Genomic DNA, 18,671 nt, shown 5'->3' with positions numbered 1-18,671 from the left:
ACATATTTTCTCCCACCCTAATCACAATCTGTCCAGTACATGGGCTAATATGTAGACAGGATGTCAGTTTGTCACTTCCTCTGAACTGCAGGACAGCATTATCACCTACCAAATCCTTCCCGGCAGCTCTCGGATTCCTTCCTTCCCCAACCAGCTGTGGGTGAAGGTTTATAAAGGTGTCTAAAAGGAAAACAACTGTCTTTGCTGCCCAAAACTATAGAAGCTTTCATTTTACATACTACTTGTAAAATGTAATTAGTTTCAGCGTGGTTACCTGTGTCCCCCAATGAAGCGATAAAGAAATATAATTGGTTGCAGTGAGCCGCAAAGACAGTTTTTCTATAAGACATCTTCATAGATCTGCTAGTAATTCTACTTTATACAAGACCGTGATATAGCATCAGTTGAAGTTGCATCACATAGGATACACTGAGACTGTGCTGTATATACATCAAAGAGGAAACACTGCGACTGCTGTATACACATCACAAAAGATACACAGCAACTGCTGTTAAGATCACATATGATACACAGACAGCTACATATACATCATAAGATACATTGAGACTGCTGAATGCATCATATAATATACACTAACTGCTGTATACATAACATAAGATACACAAACTGTTTAATGCATCATATAGGAAACACAGACTGTTTTATACATCACAAAGGATACACCGACTGCTATATACATCATATTAGATACACAGACTCTGCAGCACACACAACATAGAATTATTATTATTTATTATATTATAGCGCCATTAATTCCATGGCACTTTACATGTGAAAAAGGGGGTATACATAAACAAGTACAATAGTTTGAACAAAAACAAGTCGCTGACTGGTACAGGAGGAGACAGGACCCTGCCCACGAGGGTTCACAGAATATATTGAGATTCTATCAAATATATCACATAGCATACGGAGACTGTGCAGTATACATCACATAGGACGCACAAACTGCTGCTGTATGCACACCACAAAGAAAAAAAAAAAAAAGAGGCCCGCACACCTTAAATATTAAATTAATATGCAGGTGCACAAATACGCGACTGTGGCCAATATAAAAAGTATATATACACTGCATCAGCACACTGTGATACATGAATACACAAATTCCACTATTGCTAAACACGTAAAAAAGTTAATTACTTGGTTTATATATTTTTTTTTTTATCAAAATGAGGTAAACTCATCCAACCACAACAACATGTACCTCATATGAGTGGTCCCTGGGTCGTCTAACTCCCCTCTGCATGTGCCCAGACAGGCCTCAAATTATATAGGGAAGATATACCACCATTCTTTCCCAAAATGGTTTCATTATGAGTTAAAGCGCACCTGTCAGCAGCATTGTGCACAGTAAACCATATACACTGTCAATTGGGTGACACTGATTAAAATGATACCTTGTTTGATGAAATCTGTCCTGTGGTTCTTTTATAATCTTTATTTTCAGTTTTTAGTTAATTTGATTCTTGTGCTTTGGGGCGTGCCTTTGGGGAGGTGCTCTGCTAGTTTATTCAGCTGTACGCCTTCTGATAGGTCACTGTGCTTTCAGTGACCTACCTACTATTTTAAATGCTGCCTGCGTAATTGTTTTCTAAACCTGAAATTTACATGCTGCAAAATGGCCCTGCCATATTGCTACAGGCAAATTGCAGGGCCATTTTGCAGCATGTAAATTTCACGTTTAGAACACAATTACACATGCAGCATTTAAAACAGTAGGCAGGTCACTGAAAGCACAGTGACCTGTCAGAAGGCAGACATAGGAATACATAATCAGAGCACCACATAAAGCACCTCCCTAAAGGCCTCTCCAAAGCATGAGAATCTCATTAACTGAAAATAAAGAATATAAAAGAACCACAGGACAGATTTCATCAAGCAAGATATCATATTAATCAGTGTAATGTTGCCCACCTGACAGTGTATGTGGTTTACCGAGCACAATCCTGCTGACAGGGGCTCTTTAAGCTTCGTTCTCTCTCTTCTCCATTTCATTTGAGACCTGTCCAGGGCTTTCTTTACCCTCCGTTGTCACTGGATATGTCTTCCAGTAGTTTCTAAGGGGTAACGTTCCCCTAAGTCATATGGCAAGGCATGTTAAAGGTTCAATACTGACTTTTAGGATTGAAACTTCCAATAGGTGGCACTAGAATTCAAGTCCTCTTCATCGCTGAAGAGGTAATTTGAATCCTCCAGTAGTTGTAATGCTGTCAGTCAAACACGTGCAGATGCAACAAGAAGGAAAAAAGTAATGAAACTATTAAGATGACAATCTCTAGACATGTTAATGATATGCAAAGGATGAAAAAATATAAATGAAATTTTCAAAACTTCTCAATTCATTCCATATCGAGTATGAGCACCATACACTAAAATATGTGCACTTACACACCTTGACATGCAATCAATCTGGTAGTTAATGGTTGTCTGAGCAATGTTCTGCCACACTGAATTCACTTGGGCACGCAAATCATCATGCTGGCATCTCCCTTTGCAATTACTGACCAATGATGTCCTAGATGTGCTCAATGTGAGAAAGCTGGAGGCTCTGGAGACCATGGTAGTACGACTAGGCTATGCAGGGTGCTAACAGAAGAACAAACATGCAGCCTGGCATTGTGTTGAAAAACAGCTCCTGGGACACATTCTCACTCCCTCTTGATGTTGTCCGCGTGAACTCCAGAGCAATCTCTGCCAATTTTTGCATGCAGAACTCATCTCTTAAGAGGATAGACCTCTATTCCAGTCTCTACTGCCTTCTTGCTCTGTGGTATGACTGCCTTTCATAGCTGTGGCGTGAAATCAACATCTGTAACTGGTCATCTGGTTTGTAGGCCAATGTTGACAAATGCCTTCTGATGGTTTGTGCAGATATTCGATCCCTTAGACTTGGTATGTAACGTCCAATTTGACTTGCATTACAGAATGGATCACTACACAACATGATGTGATGTTTCCTTGAGAAGTACTCATCGTTCCTACTCCTGATATTATGGTGTGGGGTGTCATAATGTAGTTAACCTGACCCCTTTAGTCTTCCAGCTCGGCGTTACACTGATTTAGTTGTGGAACCAGTGATATGGCCATTTCCTCGTGTCCCAGGAACAGTTTTTCAACACAGCAACACCAGGCTGCATGTTGCTGGTGCTACTGTGAGCAGCCTTCGTGGCCTAAATGTGCTGCTACATGTCCTGTGGTGTCTCTAGACTTGTCGCCCATCGAACACATCTGGGAAATCATTGGATGGCAATTGCAAAAGGCAGCTGCCAACAGCAGATCTTGATTATTTACACACCCAAGTGCATTAATCGTGGCATAACAACAAAGGCAACAAACATTAACTTCATTAATAGCAGCCAAGGTGTGTAAGTGCTTTTGTTTCTGTATGTCAAGCTCAAGATGGATACAGAAGAAATTAAGATGTTTTGAAAATTTTGCTTTCATTTTTTCATCATTTGCAGATCATTAATATGGCTATCGATTCTGTGATATCTTTTTTTAAAATGTTGTGCCCAGAACTGAACACAGTATTCCAGATGAGGTCTGACCAAGGAAGAGTAGAGGGGGATAATTGCTTCACGTGATCTAGACTCTATGTTTCTCTTAATACATCTCAGAACTGTGTTTGTCAATCATAGAACATGCTGACTAGCGCATCATTCTTCGATCTTTTTTTTCTCTTAAATATAAGAAAAAAAGTTTTAAAGAATCACTGACAAATAGTCATACGTGGAGCTATAGAAAGATACTCCAAAATTATTTATTTGATATGCCATGCAAGCATTTACTAAAAGACATTTCAGGAGAGCAGACTTTTTTAGTCCCCAGTATAAGGCCCTCCGATCTATGAAAAAAAAAATTAACAGAATTCTGTGAAACAAGCACTTACCTCTACAAAGCTATTAGTTATTAAATGCTGATACTTTAATTTCACTTTTGAATCTGTGATTAAACGCCTGATGGAGAAAAGAGATCAAATAAGTTAGAATATTGAAATATATTAATTTAAAAAAGTAGTTGGGAAAAATAATAACTGGTGACTTGATGGCAAAGTGAACTGTAAATAAAAAGAAGATACCTCCACAGAAGACAAAAAATATATGTAAAGATAGCTGTGATACTCTACTCTGTTGGAAAGGACTTGGAAACGGAGCGTCAGAAATGTGTTCAGTGGAATTATATATTAACCATTTATAAAAAGATGGCGCCACAGAATATCAGCTGCATGGAGAATTGGTTAGCGGAGGTAAGGACAAGGTTTCTTCTTTTCTTTCTGTCCTTTATGATGTTTTTACACAATAGTTTTACAATTTACATCTGTTTTTGACATTAATTGCACAAAAAGAATGATGAAAATGTACTGCAACAATCAGAGGTCAAATACTAAACTTCGGTAGCTGCTTGCCAAATTTTGAAAGTCACAAGAGTTGCATGGTCTCAAAACAAACAGGCCACATGTATGAAGAACATTAGGTTAAAATAATCGTGCACATATATGTTGGAATTTTAGCCAGTGTTAGGCAACTTTAAATCACAAAAACATTGAAGGGTCTGGGAATACAAACTGATTAGGGTCTTGCACACCCTCCACACAGGAATAAATCTGTCAGGATTTATGTCTCACTACAAAATCTGAGGAATCTGCTCCAGAGATGGTGAGAGCACCCAGCCTATTATCTTACATGGATATTGGGACCATAAAACTTTCACACCACTAATCTAATCCAATTAAGGACTCACTCTCCAAGCCGTTTGTTTATTTAAATGTCAATTTATTATGCCATGCATCTGCTTTTCTTTTCCTTTTTTTCCCCCTTTGTGTGCATATATTTGTTTTTCTTCATATATCATGTTATACCATACCATGCCTGAGGAAGGGACATAAGTTGTCCCGAAAGCTTGCCTTGTAACATCATTTATTTTATTTTTGTTAGCCATTAAAAGGTTTCATAACTACAACATTATCTTGTTTTTCCCAGTGGTAATAATGAGCACAGCAAGTACAATATTGGTTGTCAGTTGACAGAGCTGCTAGGTCTAAGGATTAACAGCCACAGAGAAATTATGCAGTGCTGAATTAAAAAAAGAAAAAAAAATGTACTGGGGAACAAGTTGTGATTTTTTTTGTGTGTGTGTAAATAAAAGCCCAATAAGTAAGAGAAAAGAAAACTTGTTTATAAGAATGCCTAGAAATAATATTTTGAGGTTGGAATCCACATGCAGCTTTCCAGTAGTTTGAGGTGCAGTATTATGAGCTAAAGTGGATCCAGCAGTAAGGAGAAATACTTTTTATTTTGTTTCCCATTCCCATAGAAGCCACTAGTGGTTTTGCGGGTTGCCCTGTGTCAAAAGTTATTCCACCAAAAAGGAATTGGTTCAGATTTAAAAAAGGAAAGAATGGGCAAGGTATGAAAAGCTTTTACACCATGCAAATTTATACTACATGATTTAGCCAGCTCCTATGAAGAATATACAGTATAAGTGGGTAGGACGTTCATTATGATTGGATGACCCCACCTTCAGCGAGGCTATTGCACCATCACATTCATCCTCAGTAAATTGACCCAAATCTGACCCCAACTCTTTTAATGGGATTAGGTTAAATTCCCTAGATTTGTAAAAAATAATAAGCAAAAGTTAGTAACGGGACGGTAAAAAAATGAAAAAAAAGAAAACAGGGTAGAGAGAAAGAGGGTAAGGTTATCAGTCTGCTACCAACTACGGTGTTCAAAACAAGTTTCAACTTCAAATAGATAAAAACCTGCGCATATTCATCTAGGATAGGTCAAATTCAGTTCCCGTGTCTGTTTGAGATATAAACCAGATACCCTTTTCATCAGAAAGTGCAAGCAACACAAAATTCTTCATGATGCCAGAGAAGTGGATTTGTTACACTGCATGCCATACTAACAGCGCCTGAACTGACTGTTCACTCGCTGCGTGATATAACCTAACCTTGTGACGAGTACTGTAGAAAAACAGATTGTCAATATTATTCTCTTCATCTTTGTGATTTTAATGTTATGTACGATCAGTCTATATATAGTGGATAAAAAAAGCTTGCATACCCCTGTTAAAATGGCAGGTTTTTGACTTGAAGAAAAATAATTTCAGAACTTTTTCCACCTTAAATATTACCTATAATCTGCACAATTCAATTGAAAAAAAAACCCAAATATTTTCAGGAGGAAAAAAGAAAAAATAGAACTAAAATAATGTGGCTACATAAATATGCCCACCCTTAAACTAATATGGTGTTGAAGTACCCTATGAATTTATGATAGGCTTCTATTCAAAAAGACTGATTATCATCAGCACGGCACATCTAGAATTAGCACTCTCTGCCGACTCTTCCTTGCAATAGCACTCTGAATCTGTAAGATTAAGAGGACATCTCCTGTGTACAGCGCCCTCTTCATGTCAACCTACAGATTTTAAGTTAGATTCAGATCTGCGCTCTGGGTGGGCCTTTCCAAAACTTTGATGATCTTCTAGTGAAGCCAATTTTTTGCTAAATTGGATGCATATGCTTAGAGTCATCGTCATGCTGAAATTCATCTTCATTTTAGAAAAGGTGTGATGGTTTTGTTGCAAAATTGACTGATAATTGGAAGTGTTCATAATTCCCTCCACCTGGACTAAAACCCTAATTCCAGACACTGAAAAACAGCCCCAAATGCCTAGTGCTGCCTCCACCATGCTTCATTAGGGATAGGGTGTTCTTTTAGAATTATGGCCATAAAGCTCAACCCAGGTCTGATCAGACCATAATACGTTTTCCCACATGCTTTTGGCTTTTTTAGGTTTGTAGATGTAGTTTTAGCAAAACAAAGGTGGGCTCAGATGTTTTTCTTTGTAAGAAAAGCATTCCGCCTTGCCACAGGCCAGAGATATCAAAACTAGGGAAGATTGTTGTTACATGCAGTACACAACCAGTACTAGCAAAAAATGTCTGCAGCTCCTTTAATGTTGTTGTAGGCCTCTTGGCAGACTCCAATACTAATTTTCTTTTTGTCTTTTTATCAATTTTTGAGGGATATCGAGCTCTAGGAAATGTCATAGTGTTCCACGGTATAGCTACTGTCTTGGAAATTTCTTTGTATCCTTCTCATGACTGATAACTTTTAACAATGAGATCCCTTTTGCTGTGTTGTAAGCTGTTTACGGACCATGGATTTTGCTGTAAAATGCAACTAAGAAAATGTCAGGAAAATACTACCAGAACAGCTAAACTTTATATAGATTTAATTAGAATTACTATAAATGATGGCAGCTGTGTTCTGACTACTATTTAACATGAGATTAAAAGCAATTGGATAATTCTGAAGACAACCACATCCCAAATTATAAGATGGTGTTCACCGCACCGTTATGCAATCACATTATTTTAGTTTTGTTATTTTTACTTTCCCCCTCAAAAATTATTTCAGTTTGTTTCTCAATGGATTGTACAGATTATAAGTGGCATTAAAATGCAGAAAAAAGTTCTAAAATGATTCTTCTGGTTCTGTATTTTTTATGTGACAAAGAACAGTCAATTAGATACATCAGTATTCCTTCAAATATGGATCTTCCATAACCAGTGACAATCTAAAGACAGTAGAAATAGGCATACACAGAAGATCATTTAGTGAAAGTTGTTTCTAGCTTACACACATAAAATTTGTACCAGAGATCCTGTTAAAGAAAAAAAAAACGTTGCTCCAATTGGCTATTAGCAGCACTTAAAACACTGGACACAGAGTTCGAAGATAGAGTTTGGCATATTTAAGAGAACAATACTAGTCCTGGATTCCCCCGCCTGCTGTGTATACCTACAAACAAAGCAGCCTGTCAATCACCGACTTGAGGGGCAGGATGAGACAGTGCTCATGAATAAACCAGGCTCAAACTATGCTCTTTGTGCATTCTTTCCATGCTATACAACCATTTTGGTGGCTACTATGTGAAATGACCTGTAGGTATAATATGCTGCCTTTTCATCATATTAAGCTGACAGGTCTGCAAATAAATAGCTCAAATCATTTTTATAGTCAAACTGCATAAGAGACAGAGTGGCTCAACCTGATTTAATATTTCCATATAATATTTTGGAACATTTATATAATCATGGAAAAAAGCAATCAAACACCATAAAATACAGTATATTGTATTAGCTCACCACTTACATTACGGTATTGTCATCAACTAAAATGTCGCAGCCATGAGCAGGGCAGGAGATGGTCTAAAGAAAGAAAATATATGAAGGTAAAATCAGTTAAATTAAGATAATGAAATATTTAAAACTATTAGCCTAAGTACGATACAAAAGCAGGAACATTTTTTTAACTACTGTAACAAATTAAGAAAAAAAACACCATTAATGACCAGATAATTGAAAAAATAACTAGTAAATGTTATTACCTGTCCCATTCCTTCCTCAATGATTTTGGTGGTTAAATATTCACCCCAGCACTGCATGCAGAACTTGTGACCACACTCCAGGCCTGTGAAATACTGTAGAAAACACAAGGAGACGAGGATGTTTCAAATACACAAAAAATGGTAAAACATGTACAGAGCAGAAGAATGGAATCATACCTAGAATTACTGTATAGAAATATATAATCTCTATACACCTAGAACCTGAAAATCACAGGGCTGTGAATACTTTATCTTGAAATAATAAATGCACTCTATTTCAGACAGAACGTAAATGTCCCGCAATAGAAATATGGTCATTAGTCTTTGGAAACTTGCAAACATTTCTTCTTTGAGTCTAAGTACTTCAGTCATAAGCGATTTTTGAAGAGTAAGCTTGCTTTTACATTTTATTTATCATATCCAAGATTTCATCCAAAAGGTAGAAAGGCAAAAAGGACACATCCTTGAAGGAAACAATTGTGAACATTTCCCAAACATATTCATGCATGGATTCACTTAGTTAGAAGCTTTGGTTTTGACAGAGCAATTGCCATCCTATAGCTGCACAGCATTATTTCTGGACTGATTTTTTTTCTTCTATGGCATATGAAGGATCTCTTCTCTACTTTGCAGGGGAATTACTGTCTTCTGAGTATCAGAAATCTACCAGTGTGCTCTCCTCTCTCTACACCCAACACAGCCTGTAAGAGCTGTCTCCCACCTGCAAACTACCTTTTTTGTTATTTCCACCCAAACTACAGCATCTGGAAGTTGCCCTCCCTGGAGACTTAAGGCCCCGTCACACTTAGCGACGCTGCAACCGATCCCGACAACGCTACGACCCGTCAGGGATCGTTGCTGCGTCGCTATGTGGTCGCTGGTGAGCTGTCAAACAGGCAGGCTCACCAACGATCAGGGGAGCAGCAACATCATGGAAAGAATCTTTCCACGATGTCCTGCTCCGGTTACCCGCCTGCTGAAGCAGGAGCAGGCTGGTAACCATGATAAACATCGGGTTACTAGGGGCACACGCGCACCTAGTAAACCGTTGTTTATCATGGTTACCACTCTGCTACGGTGAGCGGGAGGTTACCGCTCACTTTAGCAGGCTCGTAACCATGATAAACAGGGGGTTACTAAGTGCGCGTGTGCCCCTAGTAACCCAATATTTATCATGGTTACCAGCCTGATCGCTGCTCCCGCTGGTCACACACAGCGATGTGTGCTGACCAGCGGGAGGGCAACGACCAAAAAATGGTCCAGGACACTTTGCAGCGATCAGCGACCTCACAGCAGGGGCCTGATCGCTGCAAAGTGTCACACATAGCGACATCGCTGGTGAGGTCGCTGTTGCGTGACCAAAACCGTGACACAGCAGCGATCTCGCTAGCGATCTCGCTATGTGAGACGGGGGCTTTAGATGCTTTCTACCCTCAACACTTTGATTTGTTGTGTACAGCCCCAATAGGAGAAGTGCACTACCGGATATACTTTAGAATCTGCAATGCCATTAGGTACATGAAGACGTTAACACAGTCTCAACAGCAGCAAAAAGGTAGGAACAAATTTAATGGATTGCTTAATCGTTTCCAGTCACTGTCCTAGATTTTCATGCCCTAATGGAACGTGCTGCTTTCCTGGATTCTGATTGCTCCCACTGTCTCACCCAGCTCAATCCCCGCTGCATGCAGGGATACAGCAGCAAGGAATGAACAATCTGGGCTGTCCAGAACAGCAGTGTTAACTTGTTATGATTGTCAAAAGCACATTAAGATTGCATACAAATAAAACCCATTGAGTTGAACAAACAATATACTAGAACTACACAATCTAGGTTTTTGCATAAACTTTACTATTCAGACAATTTTTATCAAGATTGTAAATAGCTATTTAGGACACTTGTTAGTTCGCCTAAGTGCTGAAGCAGGCTGATTACATCTCACTTGTGATGTCCTAGGTTGTCCAGATTTTGGGAGGTAGAATGTATAACCCCTTTAATGCGGCATGATGGATATTTATGTCATGGAGCATGTCAAGGTGTTTTTAGCAGGCTCAGGAGCAGAGTCCGTTCCACAGATGCTGGCTATTATATACAATTGCAATAAGAAGCAATCAAAATCTCATATCTTCCCTTAAATGGTATAGGTAAAAACACTATCTCACCACGCATAAAAAGACGACCTTTCATAACGCCATTCACAGGAATATTAAAAAAAAAAAAAGTTACGGGTCATTCAAAATTGTGACCCAAACCAAATTATTATTATATTTTTTTTTAACAAAGGTCATAATGTTTTAAACCCCTTCACCCCCAAGCCTGGTTTTCCCTTCCTGACAAGGTCATATTTTACAATTCTGACCAGTGTCATTTTATGCGGTAATAACTCTAGAATGCTTCAACGGATCTCAGTGATTGTACTACATATGTTAGTAGTAGATTTAGGTCGATGTGATTATTTATAAAAATATCGAAAATTTGACAAATTGGAAAATTTTTGCAATTTTCAAACTTTGAATTTTTATGCCTTTAGATAAAATAGTTATACCACACAAAATAGATACTGAATAACATTTACCACATGTCTATTTTACATGAGCACAATTTTTAAACATTTTTTTTGTTAGAAGAGTTAAAATTTAATCAGCAATTTCTAATTTTTCCAACAAAATCAATTATTTTAGGGACCACATCACATTTAAAGGGAATCGGGCATCCCTTTGGAGTTATCAGACCTCTACTATGGGCATACAGGTTATAGAAATGTAAATCTATACTTACCTATATAGCCCATATTACAGGTCTGATTGCAGAGAAATCTCTTTTTATTCAATCCGTTTTTCTAGGCTTGGCACCCGGGGGATGCCACGAAATGCCCGCCTATATACTTACTATAAATATCTCTTCCCCCCCCCTCCCCTGCACATCACAGGGCCCTGTGACGTGCAGTCTAGAGCTGAACATCCCGCGCATGCGCAATGTGCCTATAGCCGAAGGCGCTTTTTTTTTTCTTCTTCTTGCGCTATTTTACTTGTGCACGGCAGGGCTCAGAAGGGAAGGCGCACCATTTGACTTTTGGAACACAAAATTGGCTGATATAGATAGCGGACACCATGTTGTGTATGCAGTGCCCCTGATGTGCCTAAACAGTGAAAACCATCCCTAAGTGACCTCATTTTGGAAATTAAACACCTCCAGGAATTTATCTAGATGTGTATAAGCAGATTGAACCCACATTTGTTTTATTAAATTTTAAAATTCTGGACTTTAAAAAGTAATAATTACATTTTTTCCCATAAAATGTTGCTTCAGTCCCAAATTTTATAACAAGAGAAAATGAACTCCCCAATTTGTTGTGCAATTTCTTATGAGTAGGTTGATGCCCCATATGTTGGGGAAAACAACTGTTCGTGCACACGGGAGAGCTCCAAATGAAAGAAGTGCAGTTTTGGGAAGCAGACTTTGCTCGTATGGTTTGCGGGCACCATGCCGCATTTATAGAGCTCTTTTACTGCAAGAAGAGCAGTAACCACCCACATATGACCCCATTTTGGAAACTACACCCTTCAAGGAATTCATCTAGGCATGTGGAGAGTATATTGAACCCACAGGTGATTAACAGAATTTAATAACAATAGGACATGAAAATAAATAATTCTTTTTTTTTTATGAAAATGTTCTTTTAGCCCCAAACTTTTAATTTTCACAAAGAATAATAGGGGATAATCGCCCCAAAAATGTATAAAGCAATATCTTCTGAATACAGCAATACCCTACATGTGATCATACACTTTTGTTTGGGCGTACAGCAGGGCTCAGAAGAGAGAACGCACCATTTGGCTTTTAGGGAGCAGAGTTTCCCAGAGTAGTTTGTGGGCACCATTAGCAGAGCCCAAGGGCTTCAAAAGGGCAGAAATCCCCAAAAAGTGACCACATTTTGCAAATTACTCTTAGGGAAATAATTTAGGGGTGTAGTGACTATTTTGACCCCACTAGCATTCTCCACAAATTAGTGCACAATTGATGTTGCAGAGTTAAAATTGCAAATATGCCATTTCAGGGTCCAACACAGTGTGCCCAGCTTGTGTTTCCGGAGACATGTGCTGCACTGATTGTTAAAAGGGTTGTAGACGACCTAACAATTGATGAGTCATCTCAATACATGATCAGTGGGGGTCCGACACACTCAGGATCAAATGAAACTGAGCCAGCAGCGGCCCAAACTAAGGCGAAGTCCACACTGTGCTTGTGGACACTGATGGGTGCATATGCTCGGCAGGTATATACCATTTAGCGTGCACTGTCAGGATGGATCTTGAGGCATCCGTCGTCCATAGGGACCCACTGTACAGAGACTTATGTCGCATGAAATACATTTCTTTGCAGTGTCCCCCTGCACATAACATTTTTTATTTTATTTTTATTCCATTTTTTTTTGATAAACAGAATGAACAAATAAAAGAAATTCAGGAATTGTCTTTAATTTATTTTATGCCATTTTAAGCTATTCACCGTGCGGTAAATGTGATAAGGCGGCTTTATTCTTCGTGTCAGTACAATTACTGCAATTCCAGGGTTATTTAGAATTTTTATAATGTGCTATTTTTACATGCTAAAACACTTACTGTATTTTTTGGACTACAAGCCGCACTGGACCATAAGACACAACCCAAATTTTCAGGAGGAAAATAGAGAAAAAAATGTAATGCATCAAATGGGTGCCCGTCTTACCGTCCGAATTCAGCTTACCGGCGAGGGGCAGTGGTGGAGCGGGGACACTGGAGGTGTTAAGCCCCCGTCTCACATAGCGATATCGCTAGCGATATCGCTGCTGAGTCACGGTTTTGGTGACTCACCAGCGACCTCACCAGCGATGTCGCTGTGTGTGACACTTTGCAACGATCAGGCCCCTGCTGTGAGGTCGCTGATCGTTGCAAAGTGTCCTGGACCATTTTTTGGTCGTTGGCCTCCCGCTGGCCAGCACACATCGCTGTGTGCGACCAGCGGGACCAACGATCTGGCTGGTAACTATGGTAAACATCGGGTTACTAGGGGCACGCGCGCACTTAGTAACCCGCTGTTTACCATGGATACCACTCTGCTACTGTGCGCGGAGGCTCCGGCGCACCGTAGCAGAGTGGTATCCATGGTAAACAGCGGGTTACTAGGGGCACACGCGCACTTAGTAACCCGATGTTTACCATAGTTACCAGCCTGCTCCTGCTTGCAGCAGGCTGGTAAAGGGAGCAGGACATCGTGGAACGATTCTTTCCACGATATCGCTGCTCCCCTGATCGCTGGTGAGCCTGCCTGTTTGACAGCTCACCAGCGATGTATTAGCGATGCAGCAACGATCCCTGACAGGTCGTATCGTTGTCGGGATCGCTGCTGCATCGCTTAGTGTGACGGGGCCCTTACACTGCGGGGTGATGCTGGAAGTCCTATCCCAGGCTGGGAGAAAGGGCTGCTCGGCGGTAGGAGTTGGGAAATACTGCGGGCGATGCTGCGGGTCCTGCACTTGGAGGAGGGGATGTCTGGAGGTGCAACGCTGCGTGTCCCAGGGTGGTAAGAGGGGGTGTTGGACGGTTTTCAGCGGTGCGGGGGGCTCCGCCGGAATTTTGTAAAAGTTCAGAGCCCCAGCACTTCAATGTCCTCTATGAGGTGGATTCCGGAAAAATGGCCGCTAGAGGCGGCGCCTGACAAAGATTAAGATCTCGGCACGGAGATCTCGAGAGACAAGATATCATCGCCGAGATCTCAATCTGCACAGGCGCCACCTGCCCCGGATCTTTTTTCAGGAGTCCACCGCATAGAGAACATGGAAGTGCGGGGGCTCCGGACTGTTACAAAATGCCGGTTGAGCCCCCTGCCCCGCCGAAGACTGTCCAACATCCCCTCTTACCACCCTGGTACACGCAGCGTCGCACCTCCAAGAGCAGGACCCGCAGCATCATCCGACTCCTGCCGTCGTCCCTCCAGTAAGCTACATTCGGTTTATAAGATGCATCCCAATTTCCCCCCAAAATTTGGAGGAAAAAAAGTGCGTCTTATAGTCCGAAAAATAAGGTATTTACAAAAAAAAGTATTTGTTACTGCATTGCCATATTCTGAGAGCTATAACTTTTTTATTTTTCCACTGAAGGAGCTGTGTTGGGGCTTGTTTTCTGCTGGATAAGTTGAAATTTTTATTAGTATAATTTTGAACTACATAACATTTTTGATCTTTTTTTTTTTTTTCCTTCAATTTTGGCTGGCAAAGTGAACAAAAAAAAACAGAAATTCATGTTTTTTTCATGCCATTCACCGTGGGGTAAAAGTGATCAGGCAACTTTATTCTTTGGGTCAGTATGATTGCAGCGATACCAGATTTACAGTGGCTTGAGAAAGTATTCACCCCTTTTGGCTTTTTACCTATTTTGTTACATTACAACCTGCGTTTAAATATTTTTGTAATCTGATTTGTGTGTGATGCACCAGCACTAAATAGTCTAAGTTGGTGATGTAAAGCGAGACAAATATAGGCATAATTTAAATTTATAGGATCAAATAACTAAAAATTGGCATGTGCATATGTATACACCCCTTTTGCTATGAAGCCCCTAAACATTTCTGGTGCAAGCAATTACCTTCATAAGTCACATGCTTAGTGAAATGAAGTCCACTTGTGTGCAATCTAAGTGTCACATGGTCTGTCAGTATATACACACCTCTTCTGAAAGGCCACAGAGGCTGCTGCAACACCATTAAGCAAGAGGCACCACTAACCAAACAACACCATGAAGACCAAGGAGATCTACAAACAAGTCAGGAACAAAGTTGTTGAGAGTGTATAAGTCAGGGTTGGGCTATAAAAAATATCCCAATCTCTGGTGATCACCCAGTGAACCATCAAATTGAAAGAACATGGCACCACAACAAACCTGCCAAGAGAGGGCCACCCACCAACTGTCAGCCTGGGCAAGGAGGGCATTAATCGGAGAGACAGCACAGAGACCAAAGGTAACCCTGAAAAAGCAGCAGAGTTCCCCAGCAAAGACTGACGTATCTGTTCATACAACCAAAATAAGCCGTACACTCCATAGAGGTGGCCTTTATGGAAGAGTGGGCAGAAAAAAAGCCTTTACTTACAATTTTTGTGTGTAAGGCTTATTTTGAATTTGCCAAAAGACATCTGGGAGACTCCCCAAATGTATGGAGGAAGGTGCTGTGGTCAGAAGAGACCGAAAATTAAACTTTTTTGCCACGAAGGTAAACGCTTCGTCTGGTGCCAAAACAACACAGCTCATCACCCAAAGAACACCATTCCCACAGTGACACATGGTGGTGCAAGCATCATGGTGTGGGATGTTTTTCGGCTGCAAGGACTGGAAAAATGGTCAGAGTCGAGGAGAAGATGTATAGTGCGAAATACAGGGATATTTTTTAGCAAAACCTGTTTCAGTCTGTCAGTAATTTGAGACTGGGACGGAGGTTCACCTTCCAACAAGACAATGACCCAAAGCATACTGCTAAAGCAACACTCGAGTGGTTTAAGGGGAAACGTGTAAATGTTTTGGAGTTGTCTAGTCAAAGCCCAGACCTTCATCCAATTGAAAATCTGTGGTCAGACTTGAAGATTGCTGTTCACCTGAGGAAACCATAAAACTTAAAGGAGCTGGAGCAGTTTTGCCTTGAGGAATGGGGAAAAATCCCATTGGCAAGATGTGAAAAGCTCATAGAGACTTATCCAAAGTGACCTGAAGCTGTAATTGCCGATTGTACTGTAAATAAAACAGCCAAATTGCAGATAATTCGCATGTCACTTGCATTGAAGTCTATGTTACATAAATGTTTTTGTCACACGACTTTTCAGAGAATGGTTGGTGCATGGTACTTTTTGCAGTGGAGCCCCAGCTTAAACCGTGTAAAAATAAACCCCAAAAAAAAACAAATAGCGGAATTTAATTTTTTTTTTCTTCACCATTTTACTGCACTAGGACTTTTTTGCCATCTTACCCATATTCTATATGTTAGACTGAATGATGTCATTCAAAACCACAAATCGTCATGCAAAACAAAAAAAACAAGCCCTCATAAATATAATGTTATGGCTACTTGAAAAAGGGGAGAAAGAAAATTAAAAACGCAACAACAAATATTGTCTGCATCATTAAGGGGTTAAAGGCTCCCTGCTTAATTGTGAAGTGCTGCGGAATATGTTGACGCTATAGATCTAAAATTATTATTATTATTATTATTATTATTATTATTATTAAAGGCTTGGTATTCTAGGAGACCCCTCTATACTCCCTCCTGTACTTAAACCTCATTTAGCTATTTGTAGTTCAGAATCGAATTGCTTAGCAATCGCGTAATATTCCTTCACTTCATCATTATATCTCAACCTAGGAAATAAAGTCAAAAAGGAAAATACAAAACTCATTTAATTTAGAATCCTGGTTAAAACAACATGACTGTTCTGGATGGGGCTACACTTCGCATGGATCTGCAGCACATGCATCTACACATCCATGGCCAGTGTTAGCTTTGGATTTCTGCCACGGATATTCAAGTAAATACGAGTACGATTTGCCACCGGCAAATCCAATACGTGTGAACATTCACTTGTAGATAATGCATGATGACTTCAACATGGTGTTACAATGAATACAAAATTGCTACACACTATGATGCCCTTGAAAATGTCTTTTACTGTAAACATTTCTAGAACTTAAAGGGAACCGGTCAGCAGCTTTTTGCCATGTTATATGAGAGCAGCATAATATAGGGCAAGAACCTAATTCCAATGATGTGTCACTTACTGGACTGCGTGGTGCAGTTTTGATAGAATCCCAGTTCTCTCCGCTGTATAATGCAGCAGCGGTCAGAATGCAGAGCTTTGTATAACCCCACCCACACCAATGATTGGCAGCTTCCTGTGTACAGTGTGCATTGTCAGCAAACTGCCCATCAGTGGTGGGGGCAGGGTTACACAGACTAGCCTGACTGCTGTGCATGTGAGACAGAGTCCTCTAGTGTTAATCACTTGCTCATAAAACACTGATTGTATTGAAACTACAACACAGCCTCCTAAGTGACAGATCGGTGGAATCAGGCTCTCTGCACCTACATTATGGTGCTCTCAGATCACATAGCAAGAATCTGCTGCCAGATTTCCTTTGAAGGGGTTTCCACTACTCGGACAACCCCTTCTTAATCACCACATTGCCCCATGCAAAATAATAAAAATAATAACAGTCTGTATTAACCTCGGGTGCTAGCACCATTGCAGCAGTGTTGACTTTGTGTATCGCGTGACATTGCTATGTCATGCGAGCCCTTCAGCCACTTAGTGGGTGCCAATGACCTCCTCCACACTAACTTCATTCAGATAAAACTGACATCCAGAAGAGGTGAGAGCTGTTGCTGCTCTCTGACTTCCTCCAGATGTCAAATATGTCTAAAGAGATAGAGTGAACTGGCCTATTAGCGGCCCCTGATTGGCTGCAGGGCTCACGTGAAATAATGTTATGCAAGCACAGGGAAACCTCGAGCGGATGTCACTGGAATAGCACCAGCACCGGAGGGGAGTGCAGGCTATTATTTTAGGTGAGGAATATGGTGATTGAAAAGGGGTTGTCCGAGTAGTGAGTAACCCCTTTAACCAAGATCATAATTACAAGACCACTTACTGAGTTTGGATAATTCAAGTAGCAAATTTGACAGGGCATATCTTGGGCAGAGGAACGTGTGTTCATCTGCCGTGTCCGAGACTTCTTACTAGGGTTTATGACATGACATTCCGAGAAGAGTTTCTCCAGGTTGCCATCAAAATACCTATACAAGCAAAAAAGAACAACTTGTTATTAACTGAGACTCAATGCCAGAAAGGAAAAACAATATACATGGTGCCAAAATGACTAAAAAAAATACTCTAAGAGGTAGGTAAAGAGTACAAAGTCCAAAGGTGCATCAAATAAAAAGAGACCCGAAATTCAGAATTTTATAGAAAACCTTTATAGATAGGGGTACAATGATTACCAAAATATCTTAAAAAGTCACTTGTTAATATACTTAAATTTTCAATTCTGTCCTGATTTGTGCACATTAAAACTTTTCATGGGGAAAATGGAAGCCCTGACGTTTCCTCAATGTGATAATAAGTCAACCCATTCCTAAGTGAAGGATGGCTTGCCTCCCCATACCATTCGGGTCTTTACGTCATCAAGGACATCACTGCAAGGGGCCGACTGCAGTAACTGAGCCAGTC

The 18,671-nt window shown here is 40.2% G+C and overlaps 1 protein-coding gene across 1 annotated transcript in view; it reads right to left on the bottom strand.

The window, feature by feature from the left end:
- Window positions 1-18,671, bottom strand: part of ARIH1 (ariadne RBR E3 ubiquitin protein ligase 1) — an 86,775-nt gene that overhangs the window by 44,746 nt on the left and 23,358 nt on the right. The window contains exons 3-6 of the mRNA XM_073652747.1: window positions 18,094-18,238; window positions 8,425-8,517; window positions 8,190-8,245; window positions 3,911-3,977 (exon numbers count right to left, since the gene is read on the bottom strand). Of these exons, the coding sequence (XP_073508848.1) occupies window positions 3,911-3,977; window positions 8,190-8,245; window positions 8,425-8,517; window positions 18,094-18,238 (361 nt within the window). The remainder of the gene's footprint in view (window positions 1-3,910; window positions 3,978-8,189; window positions 8,246-8,424; window positions 8,518-18,093; window positions 18,239-18,671) is intronic.

Source organism: Phyllobates terribilis, unplaced genomic scaffold (genome assembly GCF_046119375.1).
Source record: "Phyllobates terribilis strain yellow unplaced genomic scaffold, ASM4611937v1 Scaffold_11__3_contigs__length_659146591, whole genome shotgun sequence".
Taxonomy (NCBI): Eukaryota; Metazoa; Chordata; class Amphibia; order Anura; family Dendrobatidae; genus Phyllobates; species Phyllobates terribilis.
The sequence above is the reverse complement of the archived record's forward strand: the minus strand, read 5'-3'. Positions and strand labels throughout refer to the sequence as shown.